At 40.9% G+C, this 22,617-nt stretch overlaps 1 protein-coding gene across 4 annotated transcripts in view; it reads left to right on the top strand.

Moving 5' to 3' along the window:
• Positions 1 to 22,617, top strand: part of Itgav (integrin subunit alpha V) — an 86,690-nt gene that overhangs the window by 24,380 nt on the left and 39,693 nt on the right. For all 4 annotated transcript variants that reach the window (XM_087209639.1, XM_087209638.1, XM_087209641.1 and 1 more), the window contains exons 3-12: positions 6,166 to 6,257; positions 8,586 to 8,700; positions 13,709 to 13,770; positions 16,145 to 16,190; positions 18,490 to 18,615; positions 19,679 to 19,723; positions 20,516 to 20,559; positions 20,645 to 20,701; positions 21,216 to 21,268; positions 21,719 to 21,921. In XM_087209639.1, the coding sequence (XP_087065765.1) occupies positions 6,166 to 6,257; positions 8,586 to 8,700; positions 13,709 to 13,770; positions 16,145 to 16,190; positions 18,490 to 18,615; positions 19,679 to 19,723; positions 20,516 to 20,559; positions 20,645 to 20,701; positions 21,216 to 21,268; positions 21,719 to 21,921 (843 nt within the window). The remainder of the gene's footprint in view (positions 1 to 6,165; positions 6,258 to 8,585; positions 8,701 to 13,708; positions 13,771 to 16,144; positions 16,191 to 18,489; positions 18,616 to 19,678; positions 19,724 to 20,515; positions 20,560 to 20,644; positions 20,702 to 21,215; positions 21,269 to 21,718; positions 21,922 to 22,617) is intronic.

The raw sequence follows: 22,617 nt of genomic DNA, 5'->3' as shown, positions 1-22,617 counted from the left end.
ACATCAAGAATTTTGTTTTTTTAGGGAGTTATGTTTAATAATATTCTACTCATTTCCATTCTGTATAGTGTAGGGGTTCCCAGGAAGATTAATGCCTTTTTAAAAATGCTAGCAATAGCTTTCTCAGTTGGAATGATCTTTTTTTTTTGGTACCAGGGATCAAACTCGGAACCTTGCGCTTTTGAGGCAGGCACCAGAACCACTGAGCTAAATGCCCGGCCCTGGAATGTTCTTGGATTCTGTGACCTCCAAGTCCTCTTTGTTTGTGAGATGAAAGTGTAACTAAGTGTAAACTAAGAGGTGCCGTGGGTGCCCCTAACTTAGGCTTGTGTAGTAGGTAAAGATTAAGGGCTACACATGCACACTACATTTTTTTTTTTTTTTTTAGTACCGGGGATCAAACTCAGGTCCTTGTGCTTCGAAACCACTGAGCTAAATCCCTGGCTGCACACTACATTTTTGAACTTTAAAATATATAATGTTTATGAAATGTTAATGTTTTAAAAATTCTCTCTCAGTTAATGAGAATATGAAAAGGCACTGACATGCAAAAAGAAAATAAAAATCACCTAAATATTCCCACCCAGGAAACTAGGGGCCATCGTGTGTGTGTGTGTGTGTGTGTGTGTGTGTGTGTGTGTGTGTATTTGTGTGTATACGTTGTGGCCTAAGTAGATCTTGTGTGTGACTGTGTGTGTGTAAATACATAAAGTTACAACTTACTCAGCCTACCTCCAATTATGCTAGGCCTTTTAAAACTAATATACCAAAAATTTGAATGTGCTTATGGGTCTCAGTTCATATTTTAAATTTTGTTAATTTTTTAAAATGTAATTTAAAAGCCAAATGAATGTTTTTGAGAATTTTATTATAAAATTTAGGAAATAGAAAAATATTGATACAACCTATCTTTGAATCAAATGCAGTAATATCTCCCTTAGTCTGACACGTGAAAAATACCGTGGTTAATTCCTGTTTCTGTCACCTCTGTGGAGATTGAGTCTTTTTCATATTGATGTCAGCTGTTTCTGGTTTTCTTGTTTAGTGTTTTCTCTTTGTATTCTTGGTCTGTTATATTGCTAACACACCTGTTTATCTCTGATGAATTTTGAAAAATAGCTCTTACTGTACACATAAGTTTTGTCCAATATTGCAGCTACTTTTTTAGCTGGCAGATTTTTCACTTTCTAAAATAGCTTTATGGAGATTAATTTACAATAAGAGTCATCTGTTTTAAGTGTGCAATTTAATGAATCTTACCATTTTTGTAAAGTTGAGAGCATTTCAGTCACCCTAAAAAGAGGCCATCTCTCTGTATCAGTCCATTTGTACTTCCAGCCCTTAGCAACCAGTAATCTATCTTCTGTATCTACATATTTCATTATAATATTTTATGTAGACTACTTATGCAAAGCTGTATATAGTCATCATGCTGTAATAAGTATCAGTGCTATACTTCTGTTTATTTCTGAATAGTATTACATTTTATGGATAAATGTTTTGTGTATTCTCCAGTAGATGTACATGTAGGTTATTTTCACTTTTTTGGCTACTTTGAAGAATGCTACTTTGACTATTTATGTGCATGTCTCTGTGTGGATATGTTCTTTTTACTTCTTTTGGATAGATACCTATGGGTGGAATTATCTGGTTTTATAGTAATCTATATTTAACTTTTTTTAAATGCCCAACTATTTTTAGAAATCACCGGACCATTTGCCTTCTTACAGCAATATATGTGGGTTCATTTTCTCCACATTCCTTTTCTTTAAGAGTAGGGAAAATTTATTGAGAGAAAGAAAGCTTCTGTCTAAGAGAGCCAGAAAGGGGACCGGAGAGTGCGTTGCCCCTTCTCCACATTACTATGAACATTCATTTTCTGTCTTCTTTAGAATACCCATCTCCGTGAGTGAGAAGTCATATTTCATTGTGGTTTTGATTTGGGTTTACCTGTTGACTAATGATATTGAACACCTTTTCTTATGCTTGTAAGCCATTGTATTCCTATGGAGAAATATCTATTTGAGTCCTTTGCTCATTTTTAATTGTCCTTTTTTTCATATTACTCAGAACACAAGCCTCTTAACGAACATTTGATAGCAAATATGTTCTCTTAGTCTGTAGGTTGTCTTTCCACATTCTTCATGGTGTTTTTGAAGTAAAGAATTCTTAAATTGATGAAGTCCAATATGTCAACTCTCCCTTTATCACACTTTTGGTTTCCTGAATCATTATCTAACCCAAGTTCATGAATATGTATTTCTCTATTTCTTCTAAGAGTTTTATAGTTTTAGCTCTTTTATTTATTATTTATTTATTTATTTATTTATTTGGTACCGGAGATCGAACTCAGGTCCTTGCACTTGCGAGGCAGGGGGCAAAACCACTGAGCTAAATCCCCGGCCCTTAGCTCTTATATTTAAAAATGTGATATATTTTTGAGTTAACTTTTTATATGAAGTAGGATTCTCAAATCAGTCTTTCGCATAATAATATCTAATTGGCCTAGTACCATTGTTGAAAAGACTATTTCTTTCTCATTGAATTTGCTTAGTATCTTTGCCAGTTATCTGTCAATGTCAAGGTAGGTAGAATTGATATTAAAATGTACTATTTATATACCATTAAAAAACTACTGATTGTAAGGCTATGTATGTCACACTGATTATAATTCATGCTCATATTTCAGAGCTGTTAATGTCAGAATTGGGAGCTCTGATTGAATGAAATACATTATTTCACAATATAATTAGGTTAAAATAACTGCATGATACTGGTAGCTGTCTGACTACTGCTTCATCATTTTCTCTTAAATTTCTTTTAGAGTTTTGGTAGCTATTTGAAGGTATCTTCCAATACAGTTATGTATTATTTGTCCCTCTTGAGAAGCAGAGACCTTCTCTTTCTCGTTTACTGCTCTACCCTAGCTTGCAGTCAGAGCGGGTACCCATGATTTATTTATTTAATGAATGATCAAAGGCATTTCTTCCTCTGACCCAGTGAGTTTTACATAAACAAATAAGCTCTATTGGGAGAGTTTTCATTCAAGCAAATTTGTTTTAGGAAGTGCAACTGAGCAGAAGTAATGTTTGAAGTAAAAAGCTACTCAAGGAAGTCTGTGAGTTGTCCGTTTTATTAAAGGATTAGTGTGGAATAACGTTGTTTTAATAGCCATTTTTCAGCAAAAAAAAAAAAAAAAAATCTCTGAGGCCCTAAATTATTTTGCTGTTCATGAAGTCATGGTAATGAATGGGAACCAAATGACTAAACCATATTTCTAAATAAAGATTCTGCCCTTCCTTTTTTTTTTTTTTTTTTTTTAATTCTATGGCATTCTTATTTATTTTGGCTTTTTAAAAAGAGTGACATAACTTGTTGTTCCAAAGGATGTGAAACAAAATTTAACTTTAGGGCCACAACGTGACTTTGCTTTAGAAATAACCCTCACACATACACAGCATTTTCCAGAAAGTTGACTATTTGACCGTGGCCTTTGAAAATACTGAGGCACTGAGGAGAGTTCTGGTAATAAGGAGGTGAGGCTGGGGTTAGGACAGTCTGCTCGCCTGTCCTTCTGCCTGTAATGTAAGCATTTGACCGTGGGACTGTGAAAAAATGCAAATCATGGATTTCAAAAGCTTAGAGATACAGATATTAAAATATCAAGGCTCCAATTATTTACTTGCTAGTAAACCTCTAGTCTCTAGAGACGTTTTTGTCTGTATTTTTGACCAGTTTGTTTTTGGGGGTTTTTTTTGGTACTGAGCATCGAACTCGGGTCCTTGCGCTTGCGCAGCAGGTGGCAAAACCACTGAGCAAAATCCCTGGCCCACTTTTTCTTTGACCAGTTTGTTTTTTGGGGTTTTTTTTTTGGTACTGGGGATCGAACTCGGGTCCTTGCGCTTGTGCAGCAGGCAGCGAAACCACTGAGCTAAATTCCCGGCCCACATCTGCATTTTTGAAAGTGATAGTGTGGTTGTATGTCAATTTATATAACAGGAGGAAGCTTCTCATTCTTATCATGGTGTGAGATACCCCCTTTCCCCTGTAAGTTATTTGGGTGACATTTTTTAAAAATCTTTTTTTTACTAGTGCACATTTGTAGTACATCTTGTTTACATTCTGCTTAGGAGTTGTTTGGGTGACTTCTAACGAGATTTGTGAAAATGGACAGAAGTCTTTTTGATCTTGGTTCTGGAGGAGGAAGATTTCTTCCATCACTGGGATTTTTGCAGTTGTCTGTGATCTCTTCGCTCCCCACAGTGGTGGTGTAGTCTGAGCAGTCTGGGAGTTCCAGCTTCGCCCACATGGTGACATTGGGACAGTGACTCAAAATATTTACTTCGTGCACAGGCCCCGAATAGCTGCCCAGCAGCCAGGTCATGAGTGCCTCTTGTCTGTCTCTTTGAAGAGCAGCCTTCTGCTCCTCTCTCCCCACTCTCACTACCCACGCTTCTTCGAGTGGAGCTTCCACCTGGCCTGTGGGCGGGCTAGGTACTGAAGACTTGGTGTCTGGGGAGAAAATGCTGCTTTACAAAGAAAAACTTCCTCTTGAGCAGGTGTCTCGAAATCATGATGATTTGAGATTGTGACTGCTGCAGCTGGAGGCACTAAGAACAGTGGAATGAATATATATATGACACACGTAGAGCACCATATGACAGTTTTGTATGTATGACACATATAGAGCATCATATACATGTTTAGAGTATCATATCTATGATGTGTACCTTATCATGTGATACATATAGAGTATCCTATATATGACACATGTAGTATCATATATGACACATTTAGAGTATCGTGACAGAGTATCATATATAAACATGTGCCATATATATAAACATGTATAGAGTAACATATATGAGATGTTTACAGTGTCATATTTATGAGGTGTAGAGTATCATATATGCCACGTATAGAGTATTACATATGACATGTGTAAAGTATCATATGACACATAAAGAGTACCCCTTCCCAGTGCAGGGATTATGGGCATGCACTACTTCATCTGCCTCAAATGTTTATTTTGAGATATGGTCTCCCCAGGTTGTCCAGGCTGACCTCCAATTTGCAGTCCTCCTGCCTCAGCCTCCTAAGTAGCTGCGATTACAGGTACACACCATCCTGCCCAGCTGAACCAAAGTTTATGATGAAGCCTGGTGGCATATGCCTGCAATTGCAGCGGGTAATCACAGCTACTTCAGAGGTTGAGGCAGGAGGATTGTGAGTTTGAGGCTAACTTGGGCAACCCATGAGACCCTGTCTCAAAAAAAAAAATGAAGGCCTTGATGACATTTTCTTGTGGACCTGCGCTCTTAAAATTGGCATTTGTTTCCTGTGTTGCCCAATGTAGTTATTGAAACACATGTTTATAAAGAATGATTATTATAAACAGCTTTTAAGAACAAACTTGACTTTAAAAAGTCCCTCTCAAAATTTTTTATGCATATATTTCCATCACTTTTTCCTTAACTAAGTCTAGGGTTTTTCTAAGGCAACGGTGTGTGTGTGTGTGTGTGTGTTTGTGTGTGTGTCTATTCCACAGTGCTTTGCATCAGCTCTTGGTACATTGAGAATAATTTTCTTACAAGGGGGAAGCTGGAAAATGAATGTAGTCTGTCAAACCTAATCCTTTTCCTGCCAGCTAAATCACATCCCCTGGATTCTAACTTTTGTATTTTTTTTTAACTTTTGTATTTTAATGTCCTTGGTACTTGTCTTTTACTACCTGTGGAGACAAGGGAGTTTCATAGGATTTGATTTTCATAAATATTTTTGTGCCACAGAAAGACCTCCTGGAACATGAAAGCTGATCACAGTATTTGTTTAATAGTTAATTATTTAACAACTTGGTAACCAGAAATTTTCATTAGCAGTTACCTTATTGCATGTGCTTTATCATAATTGATGGCGTTAATAAAAATCCTGGGGTATTTACAAATTATGATGTATTTTATTTTTCTGATTTATTTTTCTGTCGTAAGTTCTGATACATCTATGTGTTCATATATTTATGCATATAAACTGTAAGATGAGATAAATAATGAATGTAGCATTTGGTGATTCAGAGGTGCTCTTCCTCCACCTGGCTGGAGAGAAATGAGCCCATTTGTCCCGAGCACACTGTATCATGTCCTCACCTCTCACCGTGTTCTTTCTCAGGCAACAGAGACTATGCCAGGGACGATCCGTTGGAGTTTAAGTCCCACCAGTGGTTTGGTGCCTCCGTGAGGTCCAAACAGGACAAAATTTTGGTAAGTCTTCTGGATGTTTCCTCGCAGGTGAGTTTAATCAGTCTCTGGGCAGGCACAAGAGGTGTTATGTTTTCAGGCTAAGAGCTAAATTCAGTGTGCTCTGGGGCCCAGGGCACAGCGAGATGACAGCTCTGATCGCGCCCCACCGAGGGGACCCGGGTTCTGCTCCGTTCCACCCCGACCTGTACGTCCTTCACTACTCCTGCCACGCTGGATGGTTCCCATCACTTTATTTCTGTCCAGCAGTAGTTGGCCCCGATTAACAAATGCTTTCAGGCAGCAGACGGCCTCCCCTGCCCATCTTCCCCTCTGTCCCCGCCCTGTCCTCGCCTGGTCCTTACAGGTTGGGCGCCCTGGAGCTCCATTTGGGTCCCTTTGTTTCTTATGACTCTGCCTTTCACGGAGCGGCTCCTGCTCTGTCCCACATCTGTAAGTACAAGCTTTCAGTCCTAATTCCCAGACACGTGTGCCTAGCTCTTAGTTCTCCCCGGATTGTTAAAGGCATATTTCCAAATGACCCAAGTGGCATTTCCACTTGGATGTCTAGTAGATGACTCAAAATGAACATGGCCAAAACGGGACTCTTGTTACCCTCCGCCCCTCCTGCAGTGAGTCCTATCACTTCTGCCTCCGGGGCACATCCCACACCCATCAGTAGATCTCCAGCTTCTTTATTTCTGCCCTGCTGTGAGCTATGATCATTGCCCATCTGGGCCCGCACAGGCGTGCCTCTTGTCTCTCTCACCCAGACTTAGAGTCTACATACAGAAGGACCAAAGGGAGTGAGGGCACCTCACCTGCTTGAGTAAAAGTTGAGTGCTTTTCTGTCACTCAGGATAAGCATAAAAGATTCATCCCGGCTTATGCATCAGACATACTAGTATTTTTACTTATTTCCTCCACATGTCAAATGGTGTTGTGTCCATCTGCTCATAATGGTCTTCTTGTTGGTTTTTACTCGGGCGGCGCCTGGTCATTCAGATGGAAGCTTTAATTTCATTTCCTCAGAGAGCCCTTCCCTATTTCCATTGCCTGGCTTTTTAAATGTGATTTTTGGAGCATTCAGGAAAAATTTGTTTAGAAGGTGAAATTTCAGCAGAACTTTAAAGGATGTTAAAGAAAGATAAGCTTGAGTCATGTGTAGGAAAACGAGTACACCTTGAAATCATAATATTGAATGAAATAAATCAGACACAAGGGCCGGGGATTTAGCTCAGTGGTTTTGCTGCCTGCTGTGCAAGTGTAAGGAACCGAATTCAATCCCTGGTACCAAAAAAAAAAGGAAATGAATAAAATTTGTAAGAATAAATAAATAAATAAATCAGACACACAAGCTTAAATACCATGTGGTTTTATGTGAGAAATTCAAATTACAAATCAAGAGCAAATAAAAGATGGATAATAGGAAGTAGGGAGAGAGATCTTTCTCTAATGGGAAGAGGACCAAGGGATCGAGGGAGAGGGAGGGAGGGAAGAAAAGGGGCGAAAAGAGGAACAAAGATGTGCCGTGTGCATGTACCAACTCCACACGAGGAATGTAAACACTATGTGCTGCAAACGTGTACAACTGAAGAAAAAAGATGTGTTGAGTTTTAGCAGTTGGAGAGGAAGGAGGAGGGGTCTAAGAAGGGACCTGGTAGGCAGAACGGTGCAAGGAAGCAAAAGTAAGCAGAAGAGCAAATCATCCACTCTGGCTCATCGTGAAAGTGTGCAAAAGGAGTGATTCCCAGCTTCAGTTTTGTCAGGGTCAATATAAAACAACTCGGTGCTGATGTATGCAGTGTTTATGTTAATATTTTTCTTCAAATTGTTGCAGAAATCCATGGAACTTTCTTCCAGTAAATGAAACTGTTACACTTTTGGTGGACGTCCTTTATGCCATTACGACACGATACTGAAATTAGGGCTTTGAAAACAAAAGGCTTAATTTTTATGGAAAGTAAACAAAATAATAAGCACTATAAATTCTTTTACTCTCTTCTAGAACTATTTGCTGTATAATTTAGGATTATATCCGACATGCATGGCAGTGTTAGTAGTTGGAAAAGTGATTCAGCGACCTTGAACTTACCATGTAGCATGAAGAAATGTTACCTGAAATAATAATTTTGCTATCTATTTTGAAAACATGTATGTGGACTAAAATATGGCCTTCAGAAGAATGTGAGAAAAACACTTTTAAAGGCTTTATCATGATAAGACATGGGAGAGAATGGATTCATTTTTATTGAGGTGTAGAAAGTGATGCGTTCGGAGGCAGCAGAGATGGGTGGAGACACTGGTTTTTTTGTAGAGTTTTTCTATCCTGCTCTAACCCTTCGGTCTTAGGCCTGTGCTCCCTTGTACCACTGGAGGACTGAGCAGAAGCAGGAGCGTGAACCTGTTGGGACCTGCTTTCTTCAAGCCGGGACGAAGACTGTGGAGTACGCTCCGTGCAGGTCAAGTATGTGCAGCAGGTTGAGCTGCTTTTAGCTAGGGGGGCAGGGTGGGGGGGTTCCCACGTGCGCAGCAGCATGAGGGCGTGTGCATGATTAAGTGTGTGGGGTGAGGTTGCTGAGAGCCTAACAGAAACAATCCTACCCACTCACAGACGGGAAGCAGTTAATCAGCACATGCTCAGTTGAGCTTCTCTGACAGATGCCAGCCCCCCAAGTAGAGACAGTGCCCAGGTAGGTCTAGGTTAGTCTGGGTACCTGCTGCATCTTCACGAGGTCTATAAGGGGATCTTGATGGATTCCAAAGTTAGGGAACCACCACTTTAGATTGTTAATGATGTTAAAAATAAGAAATGAGAGAAGCAGAAAGGGTGAATACCAGTTTAGGAGGCCTGAGTCTGAATTTCCCAACCTTCCCCAGAGTTTCTCTGTTAACTTGTGACCAGGCCGGCTTCTCTTTTGAACATCTGGAAGATGACGTGCTTATGTCAAATACAGTTACTATTGTACAAGCAGGTTTCCTTACTCTGCGCATCTTTGACCCCTTGAGATTCCGATCCTCTTACAGTTCACCTTTGTGGTTTCGGCCACTGTTCAGAGCTTCTCTGTACTGGAAACAGACACGCAGGCTTCTGAAATGCCCTTGCCTTGTATCTGACGCATGGTGGGAAGTGTCACCTGGGCGTCATGTGATCGCTTGAATCCACAGAGCACTTTTCCCAAAGGCCGCAGTACTTCCCGTTATGCATACGTATGTACGTATCATAAAGTTTAATTTATAAATTCAGCACACTCAGAGTCTAGCAACAGCAACAGTCCCTAAAAGAGAATCATAGCCATGTACTATAATAGAAGAGACTGTATTTAAAATGTATGAATTGTTTATTTCTGGAACTTTTCATCCAATATTCTCAGACTGTAGTTGACTGCAAGTAACTGAAATTGTGGAAAGTAAAAAGGGACTGCTGCTTAGTTGTTCTGCCTGGGACAATTGTGAAGGACAGTTGTGAATTATAATCATTATTATTATTTTTACTGATACTGGGCATTGGACTCAAAGCCTTTGCACTGAGTTACATCTGCAGCTCTTTTTTGTTTTGTTTTGTTTTGTTTTGTTTTTGAGACAGGGTCTTCCTAAGTTGCCCAGGCTGGATTTGAACTTGTGATTCTCCTGCCTCACCTCCCAAAGGGCTGGAATTACAGGCAAGCTCTAGCATGCCCATCTTTGGCCATTACTTATCAAGTGCCACTTGTCCCTAGATAGTTGAGTAAAAAGAATTAGTAGCAAAAGTACAGCATTTACTTATTTCGAGACACCTTTTCTTCATGTAGGTGACGTGTAACAGGAGATCAGAGATTCTGCTTGGTCCTCAAAATTCTAAAGAATTGGACCTCTGGGAAACTGCAGGTTATTTCATTAAACACTTATTTCTTGGCCCACCCCCTCAATCCTGCCTGTTGTGAAGGGGATGTAGGCACAACACCTGGGTTACAGCAGTGAGGTCAGGACTGTTTTGCCTTGGAGGGGGCACCTGCTGCCTGGTCTTCAGTGTTCCAGGCCATCTGCCTTGCCACTATGGTGGGGGCTTTTGGGGAGTGGTCCTGTCATCTTTGTAGTGTAGAGGAAAGCTCAGGACTAAATTTGTGTTTCTAATTTCTATACTGCAAAAATGTTCACGTGAGAGGATCCCGACATAGCTCTGAAGAAAAGCCAACCCTTACGTGGCAGGGTGCGACTGACCACTTCCTTGACTCTCACACATACATACACATGAGCAGCCTTAATTCTCACTTGAGAGTGCAGGACCTGAGATTCCAGCAGCTGAAGCAGTTGGTTTCCTCATCTTACAGAGCTGAGGGGTGAGATGAGGGTTTGAACTCAGGTTTGTCTGTTCTTTTTGCTTTCTGGTACTGGGGTTGAACCCAGAGTCTTGTGGATGCGAAACACATGCTGTCCCCTGTCCCCGAGTCTTTCTTGCTCCTGAGGAACCTTTGGCGGCATTGCAACAGGACATGTGTTCCATTTCAGTGGTTTTCTGCAAAGAACACATTCTGCCTCTTTTATAGGTTTGGACAATTCTTGATGTCTAGTTCCTGAAAACCTGAAAATGTGTTCTCTAACCACAGTTCCTTGTTTATCTGTCACCTAAAACTTTCACTTATTTGGTTTAGGCATAGAAATGATGAGATAATTTTAAATCATATTTTCTAAGATATTTAACATCCAAATCAGGTCAGCAAACTATGGCGTGTGGACCTTGTTTTATTAAATAAAGTTTTATTGGAATATAGCCACAGCTTTTTACTTACACATCCTCTGGGAAAGTTTAGTTCTATAGTTGCCACATGGAATGGCTCCTAAACCTAAAATACTGACTATCTGTTCTTTACAGAAGAAGGTTACTGAACCCTGATCTAAATAATAAAACTTCAAATCTTAGGAAAAGCTCAAAGAACAACCTTATAAAGCACAAAAGTGAAGTGAAGGCCTTTCTTCAGCAACCCTTAATTCTTATACATATTTTCTGATCTAGCCCTTGAAAATTGAGCTATCTACAGGTTCACATTTGCACAGAGAGAAAATACTTAGGAGTGAAAGCTTCGAGTTCTGGATTTTATTCTGAAGTTTTGCTGATAATCATCTTGTAGCTATGAGTCCTTGATTCTTTATTGGTGAAACACTAATTCCAACAAAGCACCCCAGAGGTACAATTTTAGTATTTTGTATGTTCTTCATACTAAAGTAAATTATACAACCAGTAATTGATTTTTATAGAGTTAATTATGCAACCCAGTAATTGATTTAATAGGGTTAAGCCAATTTTGTAGGGCTACATTGCTGTCTTAATAACCTTTACTTGTGTTGGTTGTGGTAGATTTTGAGGTGTTTTTGTTTGTGTTTTGGTGTGGACAAACTGAGTGAGGAACTTCACTGTCTATTTCCAGCTTACCTTTTTACTGATTAGAGTTGCTTCCAGCTTTTCCTAACTGGATCTGTGACTGTGTTTGGCGCTGTGCGGTAGACCACATGTCCATCTGTTCTCAGTGCCTGAGCCACAAATCACGTGATATAAATACTGTCAACACCATGCTTGGGCTGAGCCCTTTGTTCCTTCTATCTACTCTTTGATGATGATGTTGTCTGTTACAGGTTTTCCTCAGTTATGGTTTCCAATTGGCATTTCCTTCCACTTTTTCATTATTCAGAGAATGATGAATATGTTATTGATTTGAGGTCACAAAGCCTAAATAGGACAGACGTTTGTGGATCCAGCTCTGCATTCCCATTTGCTAGCTGGTTGGCCACTGTCAAGTTTCTCCATTTCATTGAAATGAGTTATATTCAACATGAAAAATTTTAAATATCACAAACGCTCAGCTTAATATATACTTATTAAGAAAAAATTTAATGGACAGTCATATTTTGGGTGGATATGCTAGGAAACCAGATAAAACAGTTGTACAAGTAAGATAATCAGAATAGGATGTCTTTATAAGTAGCCTGGAATAGTTCCACAGATGCAGTTTCAGTAAAGGAAATCAGTGGCTGACCTGAGGTTAGAGTAGAATTCTTCAGTATGATTCACTCGACACTGAAAACCCCAACTGCGCATTTTCCCACTCCCCTTTGGTGAGAAAAATTTACATGGGGGTAGAATTACACTCTTGAGGCCATTTACTTTAAAAAAAAAATTTAAATTTGGATATTCAGTGTGTAGTCTTGGGGCAGTTCCCAGGTTTTAAAACTGGGCTTGAAATTTTTGATGGGATTATTTGGCTAAAAAATTCTTGGAAGTTTTCCTTGTGACTAAAAATAGGTATCTTTGGTTCCTATATTTGGATGACCAATTCAGCATAACTTTTTCTATATTGGTAACGTTGGCTACAAGAATTCTTTGCTAACTGAAGGATGGTGTTTTCCATGTTCCTTGCTTTCCTCAAAACAAAACAAAGGGAGAGATTTTAGAGTTATCCTTCCTTTTATTATAGGTACTCTATTGCTCATGATTCAAGTTAATTTAAATTAATTGGTTTATTATTTTAACTCAGAATTATTTTCCTTTGCTGAGAACTACAAAAAAGAAGAGTATTGATGGTAGAAGAGCAAAATTATTGACTCACCTATAGGGGAAAATACTTTTGAAATTGTCATGTTTAAAGATGTTCACTTGAACTAGACCCCTTGCATTAAATGGACTGTGAGGATATTTACATATTTTGCCTTCAAAGAACGCTGAGTTTGGGCCTTGCCATTTTCTGAAGTTCCAAATTGTGTTATTCATAGTTTTTTTATTTTTATTGCTGGCTATAACAGGTATATAGAGAACATGTATAATATTGAGAATGTATAGATCTCGTTGTTAGTATATGTAATAACTTAGCAACAATCTAGCATGTACAGGACAGTAGAAAGAAAGGGGCTCTTTAGATGGGAGTTTTTAGCCAGCAAATCAAAACTCCATAGTGTTTTATTCATAGGGGTCACACTGGTAATTTCTCAGGAAATCAAATGAAATATAAAAAACGTCAAAAATCCCAGAACATATTGTATATGGTAATAGTAATGTTTTTGTGTGAAATTTTGTTTCAGTTCTATATTTATTTTACACAGTGTGTTGGGCTGTGAAACTATCATCTTGGTGTGGCTTGTTAAGAAAAACACTGTATGGGCCGGGGATTTAGCTCAGTGGTGCTGCCACCTGCCTCGCAAGCGCAAGGTCCCGGATTCAATCCCCGGTACCAAAAAAAAAGAAAAGCACTGTCAATCTGCTGTTTGGGGGCGGGGGTGGGGTGTTGTTTCCTGGGGCTGGGCCGGCTCCTCAGCGGCTCTGTTCCCTCTCTGAGGCCAGTCATCCCCGACACAAGCACTAACCGGTTCGGACTGTGCTCATAACCGAGTGCCCCCCAGAGAAGTTAGTACCTTCCATGACGACTGTGGGGAGAGCAGATTTTTCTCATGTTTTGTGTTGTCTTATTTGTTGGGGTTTGTGTATATTTCCTATCTCTTTATTTTAGAAAATATTGATGCTGATGGACAGGGATTTTGCCAAGGAGGATTCAGCATTGATCTTACTGAAGTAAGTTCTCACTGAAGACCAAACACGATCCAGCTCTGTCACTGACTAAACTGTGCCTCAGATGAACTGGTGGCTACTGAGCTTCTTCCTGAGGTTTCCTGAGGAATGGGGGAGTAATGCACCGCCCCAGTCCTGCTGCCCTCCTGGCCCTCCCGGGGCACGCTGCTCTCTACACAGGGAGACGTGTGAGGAAGGTGGAGGCGAGCGGAGGCTCTTCAGGAAACGACAGGAGCCTTAGGACCTCATGCTTCATTTCCACTTGTGTGAAGTCGTGGGATATTACAGTTTTCTATCTCCAACTGAAATCGGCTCTTCACAAAGCCTACCAGTGGGGTTTTTACTCTAGAATTAGAGTTGCACCTTTTAAAACATGCATGTTGGCGACCTGTGATGTGCCCAGAGGCACTAAGTGTGGCTGAGCCAATTTAACGATTAGAGAAAATCTCACCGAGTGTGGCAGTGCAGGCCAGTGGTCCTGGCACTCAGGAGGCTGAGGCAGGGGGACCGCATGTTTGAGACCAGCCTGAATTATATAAGTGATTACCACAAACAAACCTACCACAAACAGATTAAAGAAAATCTCAGATGCAGAGCTCTCTACATTTTTAACTAAACTAAAATGCTCTTAGGAGTTGATACGTTTTTGTTTCTTTGTGGGTGGTTAGTTATTTAGTTAGTTAGTTATTTTGCACTACTGGGGATTAAACCCAGGATTTTGCAGATCTTAAGCAAGCACTGAAGGAAGAAGGCTGATCGCAGCCCTTTTTAAATTTTATTTTGATACAAGATCTTGACAGGTTGCCTAGGTTGGCTCTGAACTTGTGATCCTCCTGCCTCAGCCTCCCAAGTGCTGGGAATACAGGCATGTGCCATCATGCCTGGAAGAGTTGATAGTTTTTTAAAAATCTTTTTTCTAAAATAAAAATTTTATTTGTACTTTCAAAGATAAATTGTCTTAAGTATTTAGAAGTTTTTATTTTGTTTATGTTTTGTGGCATATTTTAAATATCAAATTGAGAATATTAACCTCTCCTAGAGAAGTCGAAAAAAAATATGGATTGATTAAAAGGAGAATTTCCTTAGGAAGCCTACTGTGGCTTTCTTGAAAAATGTGAGTGAGGAATGCCATCCATTTATGAAAACAGCAGAAAACAAAATCATGTGATGCTGGAGAAGTGATAGAGCATTTTTTTATTTTTAAAAATGTATCTTAGGGGCTGGGGATTTAGCTCAGTGGTTTCACTGCCTGCTGTGTAAGCACAAGGACCAGAGTTCAATCCCTGGTTCCAAAAAATAAAATATATTTTCGGGCCGGGGGTTTAGCTCAGTGGTTCCGGCACCTGCCTCGCAAGCGCAAGGTCCCGAGTTCAATCCCCGGTACCAAAAAAAAAAAAAAAAGTCTTATCTTTATTTTTGTTTAATTAAATATTTTTCTGCACCAGGTACTGATATTTAGCATTAGCTTTTCTCACTAGATAATTGATTTAGAAGTGACTCAGTTTCATATTACATTACTTAAACTTGAAATAAGCCAAACAAAGAATGATAAAGTATCTGAATAAATATTAGGTTTAAACTTGCAGAACATATTTTCATGTAGATGTTATTTCAAAATGAAAGCATCCATGTTCTCAGTACCTTTGCAAACATTTCCCCAGAAGTATTCTCATAACAGGAAACTCATTGCTAAATTAACGTTTGTGTTCTTAAACCCCTTTCTGAAAAAATGATGTCATTTTAAAAGGAGGCAACTTGGAAGGGTCTTTTACATGGCCAGGGCAGGGAACTGTTGAGCTTTTGGAGGGGAAAAAGCTTTCCCTTGATTCCAGCAAGAAGAAATGTCCAAGTTACTGTGCTCAAATACAAAGTACTTTACATTAGACGCTTATGTTTTGTCCCAGATGTGAGAAATGCTAGTCAGGTGTAATTTGTAGTAATTTACCCTGTAACTTCATGCCTGTCTAGATGTATCAGACACTAAACCTGGTTTTCCTTTAGCAGAAAATTCTAAAGTGATTATTAGACACAGGCACACATCTAATGTCCGAGAGGAATAAATGACCCTTTCCCTGTAGTAACCCAGTAGTACTTTGCACTAGTATTTCATTCAGAACATGAAAAACAGCCAAGATCTAGAGAAAACAGTTTTCTTGTATATTTAATGAGCAAATTATAAGTTTTGTTCTTAATTTTATTTTAGAAAAGGTACAATGAAAACCACTGAGTAGAGTTTACAGTTGACAGTTCTGTTGTCTTGAGTACCTATATGACAGATATAAACGACATAACTGTCTTTCATGTTCATTGAATTGATTTCTGCTCTGAAGGCTACTTGTTTTTAAGTATCCGCCCTCTGCTGTGTGGTTCAATCTAGGCCGACAGAGTACTTCTTGGTGGTCCTGGCAGCTTTTACTGGCAAGGTAAGTTACATTTATTACATTACCCAGTCTGCCATTTGTGTTTCTGGTCCACCTGGTTTATCATCTACTTATGAAAATTTTCAAGTTACTCTATTTTATTTTACTTTTTTTTTTTTTCCAGTACTGAGGATTGAACTCAGGCCCTTTGTACTGATCTACATTCCCAGGCCTTTTTCACTTTTTATTTTAGACAGCATCTCATTAAGTTGCAAAGTTATCCAAAAGGGGCTTGGACTTAGGTTCCTCCTACCTCAGCCTCTTGGCGTGCTGGAATTATAGGTGTGCACCACATCTGGTTATTTGCTATTTGCTTTCTTTAATTTATCATTGGAGATACCCAGTTGTTTATTTAGTTAATATATATGAAAATGTTTAATTTTGTTTAAAAAGTGCTGCTTACAAGGTTATAACTTGTCTTTGTTAGGGTAGCATTCAGTACTCAAAACATTGTCGGTTTTTGGAATAATTGGAAAACAATATTGATTTGAAAGTACTTTTCAGTTTTGAATTTTACTTTGATGTTCTACACTGTGTTTTCCTTACTTGATTCTTTGTAGCAAATCCACACTTCCATTTAATTTATGGAAAGAAAAGCTAAAAAAGAGGGATTTACCAAGCTGCCCAGGGTGGGCTGCAACTCGGACCTGCCTGCCTCAGCTTCGCAGGGTCAGGGATGACAGATGTTCACCAACATTCCCGCCTTTGAGTTCTATCTTTAAGAGACACAGCCCTAGATGTGTTTAATGACTTGTTCTCTTAATACCTTGGGGATTACACGATATCTTTATGTATTCCTATTTATTCTAAATAAAGACAAATGGATACTATTAATATCACATTTATTGAAGTTCTTTTATAAGTGCTCTGTAATATATAACTAAAAGACTGAGTGAATTGGCCAAGAATATTTTATTGTAATAAGATTAAAATGAGGTGAGTGAGGTGGTGCATGCCTATAATCCCACATACTTGAAAGGAGGCTGAGGAAGAGGATCACAAGTTTAAAGCCAGCCTCAGCAACTTAGATCTTTTCTCAAAATAAAAGAAAAATTTAAAAAGGCCTGCGCGTGCAGCTTAACAACAGAGTGCCTACCTAACACGCAGGAGGCCCAGGGTTCAATCTCTGATATCACCAAAGGAAAAAAAAAAAGATGAATTCAGCAGGTTTCACCTTGAACAAATAAGTACATTGGAATGAATTGGCGTTTTTTTTCATGGATCTCAGTTTTGTCTCTGTAAGAAGAGAAAAAAATGATAGTATTTTATTCCTAATAGATGATTCATATTGCCGTGTTCTTTGATTCAAGTAGGATTTATTGAACTCCTCCTATGTCTGCAGTACATTTTGGTCACAGGGAGTAACCGACTGGATGGAAAGCATTTCTACCTGTGTGACTAACAAATTGGGGCCGCTTTTCAGCTCTTACAAATTTCTTTCTAAAACAGCAGCAGTGAAGAATTGTTTTCCCCACATTATGGAGACGCATTGTGGCATCTGATGAATTTCTCAGGGTGGTTAGTGGAGGGCAGTTATTTATTTGGAGGCAAGGTTCACTGAGTCACTTAGTTGCCCAGGCTAGGCTCAAATTTTGAATCCTCCTGCCTCAGCCGCCCAGCCTGCTGAGATTGCAGGCATGTGGACTCTGATTTTTATGTAGTCATCTACATTTCTTGTCCGCTTAATAATTTAAGGTTGTGAGCAAAAACGAACTCACTCATTCAGGTTGCTTCACAAGGCTGTTCAAGGAACCAGTTAAGATGAACACATTGAACCAGTTACCCTGCTTATAAAGGTCACAATATTTACTTGTTTCAGTTAGTTTTTTTCAGGATTTAAGGATTTCATTGGGAAATAGTGTGGGATTTAATTATTCCATTTTTTTTGGTACGGGGGATCGAACTCAGGACCTTGTGCTTTCGAGGCAGGTGGTAGAACCACAGAGCTAAATCCCCACCCCTTTAATTATTCCATTTGCATAGCATTGACTTTTAAAATATTTTTTTTCCCTGATCCTGGATATCGAACTCAGGACCTTGCGCTTAACAGACAGGTGCTGTGCCACTGAGCTACATCCCTGGCCCTTAGCATTGACTTTTTTTTTTTTTGGTACTGGGTATCAAACTTGGGTCCTTGTGCTTGTGCAGCAGGCAGTGAAACCACTGAGCTAAATCCCTGGCCCCAGCATTGACTTTTAAAATTAAAAAAAATCTTGTTTTAAAATTTTTATTAGCATTGACTATTAAGTACCGACCCGAAGAGAAATTGTTACTGTATTTCTTTTCCTTTGTAATTCTTTAGGTCAGCTCATTTCGGATCAAGTGGCAGAAATCATCTCCAGATACGACCCCAATGTCTACAGCATCAAGTATAGCCACCAGCTGGCCACTCGCGCGGCACAAGCCGTTTTTGATGACAGCTATTTGGGTAGGTAAAACCCAGGGACAGACTTATTTTATGGAGTTGTGGCATATTGGTCCTATAATTTGCATATAGAATTTTAAGTGGGAAAAAAATGAAGTTTTTTTCATGAAGTTACATGAAGTAGATTAAGAGATTTTTTTAAAAATATGGGGGACATACATTTTCAAAATTCTGTTAAATTCTTAGGTTGTGTTACATTTTAATAAATGATTTTCTTTTTGGTTTTTGGCTTTGGAGACAGGGTCTCCCTATGTAGTCCCGGTTGGTTGGCAGTGAACTTGTGGGTGATCCTCCTGCCTCAGCCTTGCAAGTGCTGGGATTATAGCGTGTGCCACCATGCCTGACCAGTAATTGAAACTGAAGAGAGAGATAATTCATACAGTGATAAAGGCTAGCCTTTATGACATGCTTGTTTTGTTTGGGGCTTTGTTCTGTTTTGTTTGTGTTCAGTCACTTAACCCTTGAAAGTTTGAAATGCACTCTGATCGCTTCTACCCTGCTGTGTTGAGATTGGAGCCCAGCCAGTCTGGCCCGAGCCGTTAGACACTGTTAACCCTCAGCTTTGGTCCTGAGTGTTTATCAGGCTGGTTCTCTGCATTTAAATTTCTATCTGATTTATGAAAACCAGTCACAACCAAGAGAAAGCATATGGTACTTGCTGATCAAGCAGCTCTGTTACTTGTTAGCAAATGGGAAATTCATCCTGTTTACAACAGACCCATTTATAAAGTGAATAAAACAATCACATTTTTCTAATACAGATATCCCACTCGAGTACTGGGTTATTTCTTGTAAAATACATTTATCAGAGCTGGGTGTGATGGCTTGCACTTGTAATCCCTGCACGCACAAGGCTGAGGCAGGAGGATCGCCAGGAGTTGGAGGCCAGCCGGGGCTACATAGTGAGTTCAAGATCAGCTTGAACTCCATAGCGAGACCCTGTCTCAAAAGAAAAAAAAAAGAAATCAATTATCATCAGATTCAGCGTGGGCCACGCCAGGGGCACAAAACATCGCCCACACTGGAGGAAAGCTGACCACCGCCTTCCCTTCTGGCTCCCTTTCAGGTTACTCAGTGGCTGTGGGAGACTTCAATGGTGACGGCGTTGATGGTAAGAAGTGTTTGAACTGCGTGGTGGTCACTGCCCGAACCTCACACGGCTTCGTCTTCCGCCCCCTCCTCCTCCATCTCCGGTCTGCCCTCCAGCTGCAAGAGTCTGTCCTGTTCTGTTCCCTGCTGTCTGCCTTTATTCGCTCTTTAATTTATGTATGCTCCAGGTTTCTCTTGTAAGAGAAGCCCTGCGATATTCTTGTGGGTCTGATTACTTCCCTGAACATTATGTCTTAAGGCGCCTCCCTTTCCCCACACACAACCCAAACTGACCTCTCGGTGGCTCTCAGAAACTTTGTTTGTTTGTTTTTTGGTACCGGGGATTGAACTTGGGTCCTTGTGCTTGCAAGGCAGGCGGTGGAACCACTGAGCTAAATCCCCAGCCCTCATGGCAGACTTTATACACAGACTTTACCCGATTTTGATTACATTTCCCGCCGCAGGAGCCTCTATCCCATTTCACTTTGCTTTATATTATTTTTCATTACTATAAATACAGTTTTTCCCAGTTCTTAGATACTGCCTTATCTGTCTCCTTTAACAAGGTTACAGATGATTTGGGTTATTTGCATATATTTGAATCCTTAAGAATGACACTGTTTTGTAAATTTTATTTTTATAGTTTACAATGCTGGCGTTTATTATACAGTCTCAAATTTTAAAAAAATCTCTTGTGTATTTTCTACTGCAGTAATAAAAGTTAGAGATCTCTGACATAGCCATCTAGGCCTGTTGTTTTTTCCCATGTTGCTCTTCAAAATGAGTAACTGAGTTTTAATTTTTTTCTTTCCAGACTTTCTTTCGGGAGTTCCAAGAGCAGCGAGGACTTTGGGAATGGTAGGAGGGATTAACAAGTGGTTCAGCAAAGCCTGGGTCATCCCCTGTCTCACTGTAGCTCATGTACTTTGTTTTTCTCACACAGGTTTATATTTATGATGGGAAAAATATGTCCTCCTTACACAACTTCACGGGTGAGCAGGTATGGCTTCCCACGTCGCCCCTGCTGCCTGGTAGAAACTGTGCGTGCATTAGGGGAACTTCGGAGAAGAGAAGTGTAAATTCCGGGTGTAATCCAGTCGCATGGACAGTCCATCTGACTCTGTTTCTGTTTCTTTGTGTGTCTGTGGGAGTGTTGTGTATAAACAATTGTGTGGCTCAGTGCAAAGGCCCTGCGTTCACCCCTAGCACAGAAACCCAGCTTCCCGCTGGTGTCTGTCCCTGTGTCCGTGTGTGGACAGCCAAGGAGGAGGGGATGGAGGGTCTGGCCTGGGAAGGGAGCTGGCTCTGCTGGGCCTTGCTCGCCGGGTATTTTGCTGATAATAAATCTGGGAAACTAGAGGGCCCTCCTGGTCATCATGGTGAGGGTGGAATAGCAGTCAGCCGGAAACCCTGTGACAGTGAGATGCGCCCGCCCTGCGTGGTGATCCCCACCGGCCGGCAGGCTCTGCGGCTTGGGCCAAACTGGAACATTTTCTCATCTTCTTCTTCTTCAGATGGCCGCCTATTTCGGATTCTCTGTGGCTGCCACTGACGTTAATGGGGATGAGTAAGTTTTAAAACGTGTCCAGAAGCATTTCCCTCTGTTTATAAACGCTTTCCCGAGCTGAACATTCTTCCTCTGCGCCTTCCTCCCCTTCTTGCCGATCTCCTTTCTACTCCAGTCAGCCCGGGTCCTGAAGATGAGCAAACCTCCGTGATGTTTTAAGATAGCTTTTGTAGGGCCGGGGATGTAGCTCAGTGGTTCCGCCTGCTTCGCAAGCTCAGGGACCCGAGTTCGATCCCCGGTACAAAAAAAAAAAAAAAAAAAAACGCTTTTGTAACATAGCCAAAGTCTGTTTCAGAGTGACCTGTAGTTTGTAGGAGCGCCGAAGAGAGGCTCGGCTCTGAAGTGCACACTGCGGGCATCGGTTTGTGGGAGGAGGTGGTGGGGAGGGAAACTGAGTCACGGAGAAAGGCTGCTCGGGCACACAGAGCCTGAGCCGGACTTTGCCCTCAGCCTCGCGGACGTGTTCATCGGAGCCCCGCTCTTCATGGACCGGGGATCGGACGGCAAGCTGCAGGAGGTGGGGCAGGTCTCGCTGTGCCTGCAGGCGGCGTCCGGGGGCTTCCAGACCACCAAGCTCACGGGCCTCCAGGTCTTCGCGCGCTTCGGCAGCGCCATCGCGCCCCTGGGGGACCTGGACCAGGACGGCTTCAACGGTGAGCCCCGCGCGCGCCCCGATCCCCTGCGGGTCGCTGCAAGTGCACGAGGCCCGGCTGCTGGCGCGGCCTGTAGTCCCAGCATTCTGGGAGGCCGAGGCAGGCGGATCGCACATTCTAGCCCAGCCCAGGCAACTTAGTGATTTAGTGAGGGCCCTGTCTTGAAATTTTTAAAGAAGGGCTAGGGATGTCGCTCAGTGTGAAGGCCCTGCGTTCAGTCTCCGGTAGTAAGCAAAACCTACTTCCTGGGAGGATGCAGCCTCACCGAGAGACAGCTAATTTAAATGGAGGGAGCTTTTTTCTTTCCTTAAAAATCAGAGCACATTTTTTAGGCTCTCAGGAGTTACTCCTGCAGCTCAGGGTGGAGTGTAGGGTGGTTGCCTGGCCTTCTGCTGGGCGACAGCGCCCTCTACTGTCCTTATGGCTACAGGTGCCAGAAATGCTCCCGACCACTTTAGGAAGGCCTTGCCCAGCCAGCTCATACAATTTTGTTTATTTCAGCACTGGGAAGGGACCCAGCCCTAACTCTTACTAGCCAAGCGCTCTACAATGGAGCTATATGCCTGGATCTTTTTATTTTGAGACAGGGTCTTACAAAATTGCTCAGGATAGCCTCAAACTTGAGATCCTCCCGCCTCAGCCTCCCTAGTAGCTGGGAGTATAGGCTTGCACTATTGCCATCTATAAAGCGTAACT

This window comes from Heterocephalus glaber, unplaced genomic scaffold, assembly GCF_053883595.1.
Source record: "Heterocephalus glaber isolate CG9 unplaced genomic scaffold, H.glaber_assembly_v1.0 deba00001058, whole genome shotgun sequence".
Taxonomy (NCBI): Eukaryota; Metazoa; Chordata; class Mammalia; order Rodentia; family Bathyergidae; genus Heterocephalus; species Heterocephalus glaber.
This window is presented reverse-complemented; position numbering and strand designations above follow the sequence as displayed.